Source organism: Falco rusticolus, chromosome 6 (assembly GCF_015220075.1).
Source record: "Falco rusticolus isolate bFalRus1 chromosome 6, bFalRus1.pri, whole genome shotgun sequence".
Lineage (NCBI taxonomy): Eukaryota > Metazoa > Chordata > Aves > Falconiformes > Falconidae > Falco > Falco rusticolus.
The window spans coordinates 38489619-38507198 of record NC_051192.1 but is presented as its reverse complement, the minus strand read 5'-3'; the positions used below and the strand labels follow the sequence as shown (position 1 = coordinate 38507198).

At 41.3% G+C, this 17580-nt stretch overlaps 1 protein-coding gene across 1 annotated transcript in view; it reads right to left on the bottom strand.

The window, feature by feature from the left end:
- Positions 1 to 10901, bottom strand: part of PEX7 (peroxisomal biogenesis factor 7) — a 50431-nt gene extending 39530 nt beyond the window's left edge. Inside the window, exons 1-5 of the mRNA XM_037391777.1 lie at positions 10752 to 10901; positions 9561 to 9618; positions 7853 to 8003; positions 1686 to 1763; positions 1272 to 1380 (exon numbers count right to left, since the gene is read on the bottom strand). Of these exons, the coding sequence (XP_037247674.1) occupies positions 1272 to 1380; positions 1686 to 1763; positions 7853 to 8003; positions 9561 to 9618; positions 10752 to 10872 (517 nt within the window). The 5' untranslated portion in view covers positions 10873 to 10901. The remainder of the gene's footprint in view (positions 1 to 1271; positions 1381 to 1685; positions 1764 to 7852; positions 8004 to 9560; positions 9619 to 10751) is intronic.
- Positions 10902 to 17580: the final 6679 nt, after the last annotated feature.

Below are 17580 nucleotides of genomic sequence, written 5' to 3'. Positions count from 1 at the left end.
CTAGAATTTGCAAAAAACACTAAGCACTGTTTTCTCCACTTACCTTTAACCAAATAGTAGTTAGCTGGTATTTTTGTAGTATATAGTTGCTTTTCAGTACAATTGTTCAAACAGCATACAGGACCCAATCCTGTAAGCTTCTCAGATCCTATTAGATAGGTATCTCACTAAGCGTACCTCAATGAATCTTTAAATAAGTTGAAAATATCTATGCTCCAGCATCTGGCTTTCAAGCACTACAAATACATGTAACTTGTTAGTCATTCTAGTTCAACCCTGCAAGCAGAGTCAGATGGAAATAGCCAGACTCAAATTTTATGAAAGCCATATGCACTTTCTCATCAAACTTCCCATAGAAGACAATGACGGCCAGTACCTGTGTGTACTCATTGTCTCTCTTTAACTTCAGTAACAGGAAAACTTATTTATCCTTGCTTACACTCTTGATATAAGAGCTGAACAATTTCTAATTAAACAAGTACAAAGGTCTAACAGACTTGAAATCAGAGAAATCTAAGCCACTGAAGTTAATCTACCAATATTTGCATTAAGGTAGTGTCTTACTGCCCCTCTTTCCCAAGCAAACTCCGTGGCTCACAGCACCCCTTGCCCAGCTAAGTCAGCAGTAAGGCTCGAGGTCTCACTCCAGAGTTCTCCTTGTGTCTCTGAAGCAGGAGCAGTGTTTGTAAAACACTGCCATCTTGCCATACAGTCTCTTTGCCTCAGGTACACCCAACTCAATTATGATTGTATTGACCAGCAAAATTCATAGCACTGGCCAAAGCAGGAAAGCAAAATTGATGATTACCTTTCCCAAAAAAACAAGGCACAGAGATCTCCAGTAGTCCTTAAAACAGTTCAGTGGGAACTGGCTATGTTACTCACAGAGCTAACAGTCTACTGACACTTGAGATATTTTGAAAAAAAAAAAAATGTAAGCCAGAACACAAAATAAAGCATATAACATGATTTAGTGGTCAGTAACAAAAGCAAGGTGAATGGAACAGAGCTACATAAAATAACAGAAAATATTGCCACAAGGTAACTGAAGTAATTGCTAGAAAACTGCCGATCCCTGTTTAAATGGCCAACAGGATGATTTACAGATCATACAGAACCTACAAATCCAGCCACAGCAATAAATTTATCTTGTCTTCTTCCATTTAGATGTATGACACACACTGCCATCTGCTGGACAAAATGCTGAACTAACCTAATAACATAAAGGTTGGGTTCTTTTGTTCTGAGAATCTCTTTACCATCATGTTTACCTGAGGCAGATGCAAAACAACCTGGGATGTGTGGAGACCATATAGTGCTGTAAATGACCGCTTCGTGGCCTTTAAAAGTGCATAATGACTTCCCCACAGCTGGATCCCACTGAATAAAGTAAAAAGAAAACTGTTGAAGTACACATTCAATAAGAAAGGAAAGTTTCATACATTAAAAAAGCTTTATACATACAAAAAGGACTAAATGAACTTTTTTTTACCATGTATCATGAAAAGCATTTGTATGCTTGAACTGATATCAACTGTGGGATAAAGCAGTATCTCAGTTAAAACAGAATTTCAGTCTCAGTGTAAAAATGAAGAGGGAAAGTGAATCAATGCTGTTCTTAACACAAAGAACTATCAGATCCAAAACAAATTGCATTTTTCACCTTCAGCAGAAAATCAACATACCAGCTTGGCTGTTTGATCACATGAACCAGACACCACTAGCTGTTCTCCTCTAGTTTGGCTCCAGTCAACACTAAATACCTATAAATGATACAACAGCCTAGTTTAGAAAGAGCATTAGAATAGAAGTCTGAAACTCTAGTTAGCCAAAGTTTCACGATATACACTTGCATTTGCAGATTGTATCATAATCAGCTAAAAGAAACACACCAGTCAAGCACCACAAAGCTGCCAACAATGCCAACACCTGAACAAAAATTGAACTTAACATCTCAGTCTGGCATTAAAGGTAAATGCAGGCTCAGAAAAATATCCAGAAAAATAAAGAAGGGCCAACATGTTGAAAGGAAAAAGAAAAGTTCTAACAAAATCCACATAGACCCACCATCACTAGAAGTTTCTGCCACTGTGAAAAGTCATTTCAGACTGATTTCTTATCTATGAAACAGTTTTATTCAAACTTCTACAATTTTTAATTCCTAGCAATGTAAATGCCATTTCTCTTCAGAGCTGACTATAGAGTTGACTTTGAGGTTTTAGCTAACTAACAGTAAATATGTTTTTATGATATCTAATTCTCATAAGAAATACATGTCAAAAAATACCCCTGATTTTCATCTTTCCTGGGTTCTGTGACACTTTTTTACCATTCAAACAAATAAATTACCTCAAAAAAATAAAATAAGATAAAATAAAAAACTCAACTTCCATCATGACTCATCATTTCAGCTTTTAAGAAATTGCTTTTACCTGTACAGCTGGAATCATAGAATCACAGAATGGTTTGGGTTGGAAGGGACCTTAAAGATCATCTAGTTCCAACCCCCCACCATAGGCAGGGACACCTTCCACTAGACCAGGTTGCCCAAAGCCCCATCCAGCCTGACCTTGAACACTTCCAGGGATGGGGCACCCACAGCTTCTTTGGGAAACCCCTTTGAGTGCCTCACCACCCTCACAGTGAAGAACTTCTTCCTTATAGCTAATCTAAACCTCCCTTTTTCAGCTTAAAGCCGTTCCCCCTTGTCCTATCCCTACATACATGCCCTTGTGAAAGGTCCCTCCCCAGCTTTCCTGTAGCCCCCCTTTAGGCACTGGCAGGCTGCTATAAGGTCCCCCCAGAGCCTTCTCTTCTCCAGGCTGAACAACCCCAACTCTCTCAGCCTGTCTTCATAGGAGAGGGGCTACAGCCCTCTGATCATCTTTGCAGCCTTCCTCTGGACTGGCTCCAGCAGGTCCATGTCCTCCTTACACTGGGGTCCCCAGAGCTGGACGCAGCACTCCAGGTGGGGTCTCAGAAGAGTGGACTAGAGGGGGAGAATCGCCTCCCTTGGTCTGCTGGCCACACTCCTGTTGATGCAGCCCAGCATATGTTTGGCTTCCTGGGCTGCAAGCGCACGTTGCCAGGTCATGCTGAGCTTCTCACCAACCAACACCACCAAGTCCTTCTCCTCAGGGCTGCTCTCAATCCATTTTCCACCCAGTTTGTAATCGTGCTTCAGATTGCCCTGACCCACATGCAGGACCTTGCACTTGGCCTTGTTGAACTTCATGAGGTTTGCGTGGGCCAACCTCTCAAGCCTGTCAAGGTCCCTCTGGATGGCATCCCTGCCCTCCAGTATATTGACCACACCACTTGGGGTCATCAGCAAACTTGCTGAGGGTGCACTCAATCCCACTACTCACGTCACCAACAAAGACATTAAACAGCGCTGGTCCCAATAATAACCCCCGAGGAATGCCACTTGACACTCATCTCCACTTGGACATCAAGCCGTTGACTGCAACTCTTTGATGCGACCATCCAGAGAATTCCTTATCCACCAAGTGGTCCATCCATCACATCCATGTCTTTCCAGTTTAAAGACAAGGATGTTGTGCAGGACAGCGTCTGATATATTGCACAGGTCCAGATAGATGGTATCAGCTGCTCTTCCCTTATCCACCAACATACACTGTAACCCCGTCGTAGAAGGCCATCAAATTTGTCAGGACCGATTTGCCCTTAGTGAAGCCATGCTGGTTGTCACAAGTCACTTCCCTATTTTTGATGTGTCTTAGCATAGTTTCCAGGAGGATCTACTTCATGATCTTGCTGGGCACAGAGGTAAGGTTGACTTGCCTGTAGTTCCCCAGGTCCTCCTTCTTTCCGCTTTTAAAAACGGAGGTTATGTTTCCCCTTTTCCCGTCAGTGGGAACTTCACCAATCTGCCACAACTTTGCAAAGATGATAGAAATAAGTTCCCTCTTCTCTGATAGTTTATTCTATAATGGGTCCCCACCTTCACAGCGAACACTTTGACTGCATCCTTTACTGCTGATTTTTGAGCTCTGCTGCCTCAGAAAAAAACCCCACTCTATAAGGTAGTTCTTCAAATGACTTCAAATCTGAAAGTCTCAAGAACACACACAACTTCCATCTTCAAATGTACTCTATCTTCATCTACATGACGGAAGATGCATTCTGTTGTTATTTTACCTCACACCAAAATGGCTCAATAAGCTGCAGATGGACTTGAATCATTTCAGTGCTAAGGTGAATAAATATTAGCTGAAACAGTTTATTTGCTTGACTTCCTGACCCAATCAGACCTCCCATGATACTTCTCAGAAACGTGGCCACATCCCACCAGTGGTATGTGGCACCACTCTCAACAGTCAGGCCACTAACCACTGGGGATTTGCACTCCAGCTGGGACAATCTAGTTCTAGCACAGCACTGGATCTAATCTGTGAGTCAACATATTAGTTGCTGTGTTTGTCTTGGATAGCTGGAATTTGTGTTAAACAACAGCAACCCTGTTCTGAAAGTGAAAATGTTTGGACCTTTGTCACCAGACAAAAAAGCAGAGAAGCTGGACTGGAAAAAGAAAATCCAGCCAAACCAAAGTCTTCTATGGAGAGTGCCTTATATAAGAAAGGAAATCAAGGTAACACTTAGCTACTCCTGAGCATTTTCCTTCCCAAAAATTTTTCAATTTATGCTAGATCCAGCTTAAATTCACTGGTTTTCATCTGTTTTCTTATTTCCAATTAGTGGAAGGCAACCACTGCCCACAGAACACCGAAGTTTTATCTGCAACTTTTTTTTTTTCAATTTTACAGTGTCCTACGTCCCATATACTGAAAGGCATATTGTTCTAGCACCATTTTGTGCTAGCTCCCTTCCTTGAGGAGTTTATCTTCTAAATCAGGGGTCCTCAAACTGTTTAACCAGGGGGCCGGCGCGCGGATGCAGTGGCAGGCAGCCATCTGCGGCTGCTTGGTTTCCCCCCCAGCCCCCGGCGGGGGGGTCTGTAAATACCGGGGGCCGGATTGAGGACCCTGGGGGCCGTATCCGGCCCGCGGGCCGTAGATTGAGGACCCCTGATCTAAATGTACAAGACATTCAGACAATACTTGACAAAAGCCAAATAACAAACAAAAAGGTAATTATTTTGTTTTCCCAAATCATGCCTTTATGTCTTTATTTTTCTACTTTTGTCAGCTACCTACAAGTACTACAGCTTATTAAAACATGCTCCCTTTCAACCTGACTCCTCATATTAAAATAATAACAAAGGAGCCACACAAGCACCCACTCATGTTTTAAGAACGGAAAACATCACAGTTCTCCAAAGTGGCTCCCAAGCTCCTCACAGACTTTAGCCTTTCTCCTCTCCTTACACCTGAATTTGCGGGATGACCTATGTTCAACTCCTAAGCTGCTCCTGTTTGGAAATGCCTCTAAATGTATCATTACGTAGTACATGTCTTTCACACAACAGCCCTATGAAGTCAGCTCAGTTGAAGTGTTTGGCTCTCATATTCATGTCCAAGATTTTCCAGAAAGAAATATATCTAAGAAACATGCAACTGTGTCACACAATTCACCTAGCCTCACATATTTGGTATGAATGAGATCTACTGCACAGATAAGGCAAAGCACATGTATGGCTTACAGCTCACTCACAAGACATCAGCACATAGATCTGCTGAATACGTGTTGTGACGTGCGTTTGTGTACATATGGCAGACATGGTTAGGACTGCCCAGCACTCTGCTGCATCACAGGCGGCGGGACATGGGCAAATTCTCCTTCAGGCAAGAATTACAAATAGAACAGACAACAGGCTCATAAAAAGCAAGAGCTATTTTCCATTCAGCATGTGACAGGTCCAGGTAATGAGAAGAGAATGAAAAGCAGAAGGCGTGGAGAACCAAGTAAGGTTCGCTTCTGTTCTTTCCTTTTCAATCTATCACCCAACATACATTTACAGACATTTCAATACAAGCTGTGTTGACCAACTGAGATAGATCAATAACACAGCATAAATCTTAGCTGTTAATTTTTTAGTGCTTTATCTTCAATCATAAAATGCATTAATATTCGTTTATGCCTGAACAGCAGAAAAAAAATGCCTCAGGCAAGATGAAAAGATGACGAAAAAAAAGATGTAAAAACATAAAAAATACTTCAAAATAAATGTTCAGGCTCACTTTACAAGACAAATTTAATTCAAGCATTCTGTTGTCTCACGTTCCAGTGAGACTTCATCAAAATCAAACTAAATTAGACTCATTTATTCACAAGATTCAGCAGCTGGTTAGTGCTGGAATAAACATTGTCCTTTGATAACAGAGATGTGCTTTTAAATTAAAAATGCACATTCTTTTTGAGGAGGGACAATGATCTCATTTAGAAAACAAGAAACAGATCCCTGTCAATCCTGCATTAGAAATATTATAAAATGCAGTGACAAAATTGTTATTAGAAATGTCAGACAGGGATTAAGGATTAGGAAAGTAGTCAATCATTTTAAACAGCACTGTCTGCCAGTGTTTACCACAAACTATTAGGTATATTCCCTCTGAGATTTATCCTCTTAAGGCATGTTTATAAGGAATCAATACAAACATTTCATATCCCACAATAAACACCCAGCCCATGTTTCCTATACCGTCTTTCTAACTCATGGTTGAATGCTTCCACCTCCCCATGCTATGTGCTAAATTAAGAATTGGACATGGAAATGTTTACTTCACAAACAACAGATGGTGTGGCAGAACAAAAATAAACTTATGAACAACCTCCCCCCCCCTTGATATTATGCCTTGCCTACACTTTTCTGTTACTACGATCAGTCTTTGAACATTATCATAAAGTCCTGATCACAACTACAAACGCATATCTCAAAATTATTTATTTACATAGTACATGTATTAAACCAAAGTAGCAAAATTACAAAGAAATGAGGTACAGAAGATGGACTGTCATGTAACTGCAGTCACTCAGCTTTTAGCTTTGTGCTTCATATCTGAAAAAATCTTGACACCTTTGTGGATACAAAACTGGATTTTGTTATTGACTGCACATCCACCAGGATGTACATAAATTCATATTTATGTAATTTAGATAAAGTGTCAACAATCCAGGGTAAAACTGACTGCATCTAAATTCAAAGATGACAGAAGTGAGTGGAGAGTTAGAAGGAAAGTGTGGAGAAAAAAAAAGGGTAGAAAAATCACTTGAGGGAAGATAAATATACTCAAGTATAGGTGTCCTTAAAAGTATGCAAATACATTTATGAACGTGAATATAACATTTTTCTCTACCCATCTTGCACCACATACAGAAACTTTCAAAAATTTTAAGATTTTAACAGTAATTTTAAGAAAATCAAATGCAACAGTACCAAACCAAGGCTAAAAAAATACATGCTGTCCCAATATTTGACTACCGTTATTTGAGTGGAACCTCACAGATGCTAGGACGGAAAAGGATAAGCATTTTCTATACAAAAGAAGTTCTAAGGATCTGCATAATGTGTGTCACTCTAGATCCTCAAGGATAACACTGCTACATACATCAGCTGTCTGATTTAGACCTATCCAATAACGCTCTCAAACTGCAGTACTTTCATACAACACAATGATTGCTTAGCCTATAAGAAGCTACAAACCCTATTTCTGAATATGTTGGATTTATGTAATTAAGTGGTACCTATTACATTGTATATACAAATATGTACAACATTCACTTCATGTGCAAAATAATGTTGTTATAAATTCAAACCATGGACCCAAAGTTAGACAAGAAACCCTGCTTTTGATTATAAGTCCACAAATAAATCTTCTAATAATTCAAACATCAGATAGTTCATTAAATTTTTCAAGTTTGCCTGGTTTACCTCCTGAGTGTGCTCTTTATAGACTTGCAGTGGACCTTTTGTTTTAGCTGTATCCCAGATTTGCAGAGATCCATCTCCACTAGAAGTGATCAACACATGTTCATTATTCTCACTCCAGGTCACATCAAACAGGCCATCATTCCAGTCAAAACTAAATCAGAACAATGAAGGTATTTGTCCGTGAGAAAGCACGACATCGAAGTCTGAACTAGTTACATGCAAAGACTATTTCTTTAAATCACCCTCTTTACCATTCTAACCAGCATTTTTATATATTTGAGTTTCCAGTAAATCTCCTTACAAGTAACTTACTTGTTATAATGTCAACTTTTACAACTGTATGCTAGAATAGGCTGATTAAGTTAAAGCACAAATGAGCCAAGGGCCTGCCATACACAGAATATGAAATCTGATTTCAGTCTTAAACTTGCCCGGCAAACAGAGGCAGAGGTACCACATCTCACTCTGATCTACAGTTTCTCCAGGATGTTGCTACTGGAGTAGGAGCCCTTTGTCTGTAACAACTGTGGTAAATAAAGAAATTAAACTGGCTATGTCGGGAGAGCTCTATCCAGTTCACACTACCATTAGGAAGCTAAGACACACCGAAAAAACAACCGAAAGGCAGTCATGAACATACTAAAGATCTCTTCACTCCCTTAAAAGGGCTTTTAACACACTACAGATTCATTATATGGGATCTGGTACTGTGTATTTGTTGCTCTGCAACAACTATCAATGATGGTGCTGTTATCTCATGGTAAATATGAATATATTTCATTTATTTACCCTCTTTTCACTGAAGGTTTAGCTAAGTTCAGGTTAAACTTCATGGCACCCTGCAGTAATGATGAGGGAAAAGCACATACAAAGAACATTTTATTTTGGTGGAGAACATGACACAGCTTCTGGCTCGGGCAGTTACAGGACCTTCTACCACAAATTAAGTGGAGTCACTGGAAACATAGAAATGAACAGTACTAAACCAGAGCACTTAGCAAAACTAACAGCGTGTTGACAAGCTTTGAAGAATCTTGCTTTATAATTAAATTTAATTAAAAAAAGTTTCTCTGAATATGATGAACTATTTGTTAAGCACTTCTAGTGCAGCCCTCTTAATCTAAATAACTGTTGTTTCAAAAGTTTCTTAAAAAAATTCTAGGTCAATGATGGTCAAGTATTAAACGCCCACCCCCACCCCACCTTCCTAACCTTTCTCCTCCTCCCATCCAGAACACAAATCAAACTCCTCTCAGACCCTTAGAATACCTAATCTCCTAGGAAGGACTTCCATGGCTTTACGTAGCTTCCTGCTCTATTTTCAGTATAAGTCAACCATAAGGGCATAAATTTAGGTGGCAATGCACTAATCCTAAAAAGCTAAAACTTTTAATTTCAAGTTAGGGCAGAGAAGCTGCTTTTAATTTTCACTGTCAGTTTTCTATAAAATGTTTTACACTATGGAAAGGGTGCCATTCAGATTGCTTCCTGTAACAAAATCTATGCAATATAAACCTATTATTTGTGTGTAAATATAAACACATTTATTTGTATGTAAATACAAAGACCTGCATTCAGTAGATACTATAGCATGAATACAATAGGGTTTTATTGCTAACAATAACCCAAAATATTTGGGCTGTGTCTTGTATTCACAGTTACACAGTAAGTTTTTCTCCTGCAAAAATAAAGCATAAACCTGCGTTACCTCCTGAGCAGAACAATCTTGGCTTCATTTTGTTCCAGCACTGCCAAAGTTCCACAGCCTAAACCAGCAAAATAAAAGAAAACATCACAACTAGTTTCCCCCGTGCCAGAGGAAACTACTGTGGCTCTGAAGTAGCTCCTGTGTGCAAATACAAAGGGCATCTGAACTTGTAAGAGGCCAATTAGTTGCTTAAATAAATGTCTTATGTTCTCTAAAACAGTAATTAATTTACATCAGACTGTGTTTTGCCCCCCCCTCCCCTTTTTTTTTAACTCCAGTATACCCGTAGGTGAGGCTAGAAAAGAAACAGCTTGCTTATGAAGCATCAAAGCGTGTTTTCCCCCTGAGCTTCACCTTACAGACACAGCAGCACGGGGTTCCTGGGCATCACTCTGATACAGCAGCGTAATGCTTTTGCCCACCCGGAATCTAGCACTACAGCTCACCAAAAAAAAATAAGTCATTCAGTTCTGAGAAAACACACATGGGTACTGCTTACCCACATGACCGGGATATTTGCAAAGTAATTCCACATTTAGAAAGTTTACTTTCAACGAGTGCTTTCAGGAGCAATGCTCCCACTGGAAGGGCTGAGAGAAGCTCCGCTTGCCTCTTAACGGGGCCACCCGATCGCCGGGGCGCGGCTGGACACTCGGTGACTGAGGCTGTAACAGTTATAATTTTAAGGGTAAAATACTTTCAGACGTTTCATCCACACCGCGTTCGTCTCTACCGTTGTATTTCTGCGGTGGCCGCGGGGCGCCACGACCCGCCGGGCGCACGGCGGTGTCTCACAGGGCCCTCGGGGGAGTGCTGCTTTGGCGGAGGCGAGAATAAATACAACAGTAGAGACGAACACGGTGTGGATGAAACGTCTGGAAGTATTTCCCCCTTAAAATTTTCACTATTCCAGCACTCCCCCGAGGGCCCTGTGAGACACCGCCGTGCGCCCGGCGGGTCGTGGCGCCCCGCGGCCAGCAGCAGCGCCGCCACCCGCGCCCACCGCAGAAATATACGTTGATACCAAAGCAAAACAAAAGCAACGGAAAGGGAAATCCCAGCACGCTTTTACAGACGCCGGCTGCCGTTGCGGACACGGCAATTTCCAGAGCCCCCATGAGGAGCCGCTACCGGGAACGTCCGGGAACGGCCACCCCCCTCCGCGCCCCGCCGCGGAGGCCCCGCCCGCACCTGCGATGCCGTAGTACTGCGCGGCGGCGCAGGCCACACGCCCCGGCCAGTAGGGCGAGAACTCCGCCGCGTAGCCGTGCAGCCCGGGCAGCCGCAGGGCGCCGCCGCCCGCCGTGCCCATGGCCCCCCACCGGGCCCCGACCGCGGCGCGGAGGAGCTGCCGCCCCCAGCGCGCGGCCCCGCCGGAAGCGCCACGCCCGCCGGGCGGTGCTGAAGCTGCGGCGTCGCCGCCGCCATCTTTGGCGATGGCAGAGGGCGGCCCGAGGCGCTGCAGCGTGGAGGGCCCGGCTGCAGAGGGGCCCGCGGCCGCCTCAGGGCCCACCCTGGGCTCCAGGGGAGCTGCTGCTGGCAGTTCCTGGCAGCCCTGACCGACTCTGGTCAGCTGCGGCCTTGGGCCTCTGTGGCTTTCTGCTCCTTGCAGCCTTGTCCTCTTCAGAGGAAAGCTGTAAGCTTAGGAGGGCCTTACTGAGCAATTTATCAGTTGATATTGTTAGGCTTTCATACATACCCCAGTGTGATTTGTCATTGGGCTCAGACCAGGCCTCTAAACACTCGCTGCCTGTTTCTCATGATAAGCAACTATGCAAAAAAATCACCTTCCACTGGGATCACTTCCAAGCTTCAAAGACAAACTGTTGTTTGAATTGCCATGTAAGGTACACATCACCTCATTGTGTGTGCATCGCCTCGAGTACATGAGATCTTTCAATCATCGTGTATGTGTTACCTGTCCTTCTTCCTTTTAAACAGCCCTTTTAAGCTATTTCATTCTCTTCTCTTGAATAGATCTGTATATTTTATCATTCTTCTTGTGATGCAATTATGCTTTATGGAAATCCTTTTATGAACAAAATCAAGTTTGCTTACACCCATGACAACTTCTGTTGAAGTCAGTGAGAATTTTGCCTTTGAAACGAAGGGGGTTGTGTGTGTGTGTGTGTGAGGGTTAAAAAAATAAATATTTTGGCATAGCAGCAGCAGCTGCAGCTTTTGTTATATTTGATCCTGTGTGTGCTACATAGGACTTGAAAATACAGACACAGAGATTATTCCAGTTGGACACAGAATAGCCCAATCAGTTATAATGACCCATCTATGTGTGTAGAGATAAAAATGCAAAAGTATTATTTTACACATTACAAAGGTACAGCAAAGGCAAATTAGTTTATTTAATCAAGGTTACATCATGGAGCTTGGAGGATACTTACGTACTCCTGCTACTCAGCCTCATATTTAAAACTAAACCTTGACTACAAAATCTATTGTAAAGCCATACAAATGTTTAATTGCTTAAACTGGCATTCAAATGCAGATCACTGCATTAGGCAGTTTGACTTGTTCTTTGACCTCCTGGTGAAAATGAAAATAAATATGTTTATCAAACAGCCTCTAGGGTTTTAGAATAAAATCAATCCAAATTCAGTACAAGTGAAGCTCAATTTAATGTATCCTTTGGATTACCACAGCAGCTCCCAAAGCCTCACAACTGCCAATTTATGTGCTTAATTTATTGACAGACATTATATGAGATACGATTTTTTCACTGTGGGGCAAAAATACCTTACCAAATTGGCTGCTACAGCCCAAATTCCACCAATTTTAGCCTCTATGGAATCTTTTTAAATCAACGTATCTTTTCAAAATACAAGGTACAAGCCAAACTTCTGAGCAAGTGTTTTGAAAGTAATTGCCTTTTGTGACTGGGATGTCAATAACAACATTTGAAAAGTTACATAGCCACCGTAGCAGTGCAGTGAGTGAGTCTGGACAAAGCCATTTGTGAGGTGGTGTTTGGGAGTGAAGTCCAGTTACTCTATGGACAATTTATCACTGATGTATCTGAGTACTGGAAAAGTTTTATCAAGTACATTTTCAAAAATAGTTGATCTTTTGTAATGAGTGAAATTCCACAAAGAGGTTATGCAAACAGGAAGTAGTTCTTATCAGTGGCCCAGCTTTGTTTTAAAGACAGATTAAAAAGAATTTTCAAAGACATGAAGATCAAGAAGTGGATAAAAGGTTACAAGGAAGTCCTGAGAGAAGGGCTAGTTCTCAAAACACTTTTTTTTTTTTTTCTTTCCCCCACGGACAAGCTTGTGAGTTTCAGGTTTTGAAGAGATGTAGAAGTAGGAAGCAAAATAATACAGCAATTGGAAGTATTTGCATGGGAAGATTTCAAGGTAGAGAGAATAACAGCTAAAGAAATGAAAGCTATGTTACAAGCAAAGAGAGAAGGGCCCAACAAAGCTGCTAAACTTGACTGTATTTTCTACTCAGCCTCTGGGCAGCTTCTTGAATTTATCAAGAAACGTGAAGGACCACTGATCACAGCAGCATTTTACCTGCATCTGTTTTATCTGCCAGCCAGCTCTTTCCACCCGCCAATGCCACACGGACGTGCAGCGTGTGCAGCGGCAGGTGGCAGCCACGTTCCACCCCAAAACTGAGAGTCCTCAGTGCCAGACAAAACTTCCACAGCTACACCGAGATGATCTTTTTCCTAACCCAACATCACTTCAATGGGTCAAAAAAAGGGAAAGTTGCTTAATACGTAACTTTCAGGCTATATTTATGCTACAGTTGCTTCTCGGAGCTCAGCTCACAATCATACCCCTTGTGAGCATTAGAATAGGTAGTTGAGACACTTTAACAGCAGTTCACTACACTTTCAGTCCAGTGAGCTCTGTTCTGTTACAAACACACGTCCCTTGTTTCCTCAGCTTGCTAGCTGACAGCTACCTTAGGTGTGAGTTGAGCTGGTAACCATCACTGCTGTACACACAAATCCTTACAAAATCTTGCTGGTCAGTAGGAACAGTAATTGGGAAGGCTCAAGCCCAAGTATTTAAAGTTATAAAAAGAGCTTTCCTACCAGAGAAAGTTGATTGTGAACCATTCCCTCACATGCAAGGGACAGGTAGCTTAAAACACTGGAAATACTCAGGAACTACAGTAAACTTTTTTCTATCTTTTCGTTATTGAACCATTCATTAGGCTTCATGACATCCAAGATTTTCTTCTACAACAGCGAATGCTTATTGACTAACAGACATGCAGAGATAGTCCCAGCTGATATTCCCATACCGCCATAAAGCTGTATGAGTTGAAGCTTTAAGAAAAGCATTTAGTATCCTGTCGTGGTTTAACCCCAGCCAGCAACTAAGTACCACTCAGACACTCACTCACTCCCCCCCCACCCGCAGTGGGATGAGGAGGAGAATCGGAGAAAAGGCAGAACTCATGGGTTGAGATAAGAACAATTTAATAATTGAAACAAAATCTAATAATAATATAATAGTAATTGTAATGAAAATGAGAGAGAAAGAGAGAGGACTAAAACCCAAGGGAAAAACCCCAAGTGATGCACAATACAATTGCTGACCACTGCTGACTGATGCCCAGCCAGTACCCAAGCAGCCATCAGCAGGCCCTAGCCAGCTTCTCCCAGTTTACATACTGAGCATGACATTCTGTGATATGGAATATCCCTTTGGCTGGTTCAAGTCAGCTGTCCTGTCTCTGCTTCCTCCCAGTTTCTTGTGCCCCTCCTCACTGGCAGAACATGGGAAGCTTGAAAAGTCCTTGATTTAGAGTAAGCACTTCTTAGCAACAACTAAGACATCAACATTATTTTCATACTAAATCCAAAACACAGCACTGTACTAGCTACTAAGAAGAAAATTAACTGTATTGCAGCTGAAACCAGGACATATCCCAAGGTTCACAGTAAGATTGCAAAACTGGCAACAGTAAAGTAACCAAGAGGTCTGCTGGAATGAATACAAAGGGAAAAGGCTCCCTTCATATGGGGAAAGTGATGGTTGTGGAAGTTGGGAGGAAAAGGCAGTTAGCACAGAGACTTTTTCTGGAAGTTTTAAAGACCAAAAACAGCAAGAGGCGGGAAAGATGCTGGAGCAGAGGAAGATTTAGACCGGGAGATTTAGAAAGAAACACGAGAGTTGTAGGGGAAAAGGGTATGAAGCAAGAACAGTGCACTTTCTTCACCATGCTCACAAGACATGGGCTCCAAGAACAGTCCTGACTGATGAAATATCCATCCCCAATTTTGTATCCACACTGATCCATCAGTTTTTACTGACTGCATTTATGTGCACCATACCATAATTTGGTAGGCAGATTCCTTGTATTACTGTTCCATGATCAGCTGCATCCCTACACAATGGCCACTGGTCTCTATTTGCCTGCCCTCTCTGTTGAACATAAAGGCGACATCTTATCGTCTACAGTGATATACTCAGTCTAACTTTTTAGGACAGTTTTTAGAAAAAAGTTTTTTATTTCAGTTTAACCATTTCGGCAGCTTGTGAAAGTTCTGGTCAATGCTTACAGAAATTGCATTAGTTTATGTACTTTCAATATCTCATTTGGATTCTTTTATCTGCAAATTTCTTTACATTCTTTTTTTTCTTACAACCATAATTGAAGCATACTGGACTTTACTCCTGCAAACTTCTTTGTCTTGCTTATCAGTGAAGAGTTTACAGTGCATCTCCAGTTTCTCATTCCTATATATTATCCTACAGTTAAACAAGAGGGCCTCAAATTTTGAATGAAATTTAGCATCTATTTTAAACCCAGTATCTGTAGCAATGTATTTTAGTCCATTCTGTCAGTTCCATCAGCACTACCACAAACCAAATGCAGATCAGAATAATTTTTCTCCCACTGCTGGACACTGGTAGCCATAATACATGAAAAATATAATTTGGACAGTTAGTTAAATGCACATATGCTTTAAATTTCATCTCTATAAATCAGGATACATTGGAACTACCTTTTTTGGTCTTTGATCTTGTTTACAGTAGTTTGAGTGGCTAAATCAAGCTTGTTTATTCTCCAATCATGTTGTTTGTCACTCATCAAAAACTGCATTTATATTTGCAATTAACAAAGGTGGCAAATTCTTGGATATTATGATTATAATTATGGTTAAACTTAGAGGCCAGTGATGCCTAGCTGTAAAAATATATAATGAAGAGAGGGTTGTTATTTCAACAAAATCACAGCTAACTGCTTGTTACAAGTTTTTGTTAGAAGAAAAAACAGAGCTGGAACAGGACAATACTGAATCGTGATTATATGCAAACCATCTGGTGTTAAAGATGTTAATTTTACAGCCCTTGAGAAACAAGTGAACATGGTAAGGTACTTCTGATAACAAATAGGGTGTTATTTTGGTTTAAAAAAATTCCTTGGATTATCTCCTAATCAAACACAAAAACACAAGAGCTCCTAAATGTCTGATCACTCACTTCAGAGAGCTAGCAGATTAAAAAATATGTTTTCACTTTATAAAAATGTGGACAATTTGTGTTTGTTATTCAACAGCATTCTCCCCCCCCTCCCCACGCCCGGTTTAGGGCCCAACCTCACTCCCAGCCAAATCAATAGAGAAACTAACCTGAATTTGGAATAGACACAATGCTAATAACAAAGCAAGCATCACAAGTCGGTAACACTAAGTGGAATAGCATACTTCTTCTATGTCCTTCCAGTCCATGACTTCCTTCTGCACTTGACAAACATGGGCTGTTCTCAAAAACAACAGAGACATATTGTTCTTGCTTCCTGTAAGATGATGTAACTGCAGTGCTGAATGGATTAACACTGATTCTGCATTTTGTGGAAAACGACATTATTTAGAAAAACACTGATTGCCATTCAGATTGTAGCAAGAAACAATAACCTACTGTATCTGGCAGATTAGCAAATATTAACTTTTCCCTGTAAATTAGGCTTTAGTTTCCTCATCATCTTCCCACCCATTTACCCATTTCTTATCAGCAGAAGCAAATGCCAGGCGTATCTCCTCAAAAAACGGGACTGCTCAATGCAAAAGCAAACAGAGCCACCAAAGGTACTGCAGTGATGAGTTTTTCTAATTGTTCCAGAATTGATTCTCTGTCTACAGAAGTAATGGAAAACAATGACACATGAGCAGGCTTCATGCCAACAAGTTGATCAGTCTTAACAAGATCAATTTTAACAGGATGGGCCTATTGATATGACAAATAAACTTAATGTACTGTACTATTTTTTCATTTCTCCTGTACCTATTTAACAGACCCCGATAATAATAATAAAAGAATAAATCATCCAATTTCACAGTATTTCTGTTCAAAAACAGACTGCAGAAATCTCAACATCATTTCCTTTTCAAAACCATTTTTAATTTCTCAGAGATCCACTCTTGGCCTGCAAATAATCTGAAAGTTTGGATGTTCTCCCTTCATATGATGTGAAAGGGTCTTTCTCCTCGGCTGGGTGGCCTACCATACAAAGTTAGCGCAGCTTTTGGCTGTGTGCTGACTATTCCAACTGTCTTCCAATTCCGTGAAGAAATATTTTTGCTCATCATCCAGTGTTTGAGTATTCTTTACAGGCAAATTCCAGGTGAATGTTAGAAACCAACATATTTAACCAACAGAGAGGAGCAGCTTTCCCGTTTCCAGACACAGCAGCTGCTGGAAGCAGCCACAGACCCCTCAGGGAACCTGAAGCTGTTTGTAAACACACAGACTGGGAGGTTTAGGTGTGGACAAATAGTAGCAGACAAGGGTTAAAATCCAAGGGCTACTAAATCCTGACACTGCTCTCAACTCTTCGCAGCAAACACCTGAAGCACTTAGTCCTGTCTAGCTAGTTAGGGCACGTGCATCATTAAACAAAACAAACAAACCAAAAAGGAGTAAACGGTAAAAAACCCCTTTAACAGAGCCAAGTTTAACGCAGGGCCCTTACACGCGAGCTGCCCTCACGCACACATCGGCTCATCTCGATCGAACGAAAGCTCGTTCGAAGGCTCCGG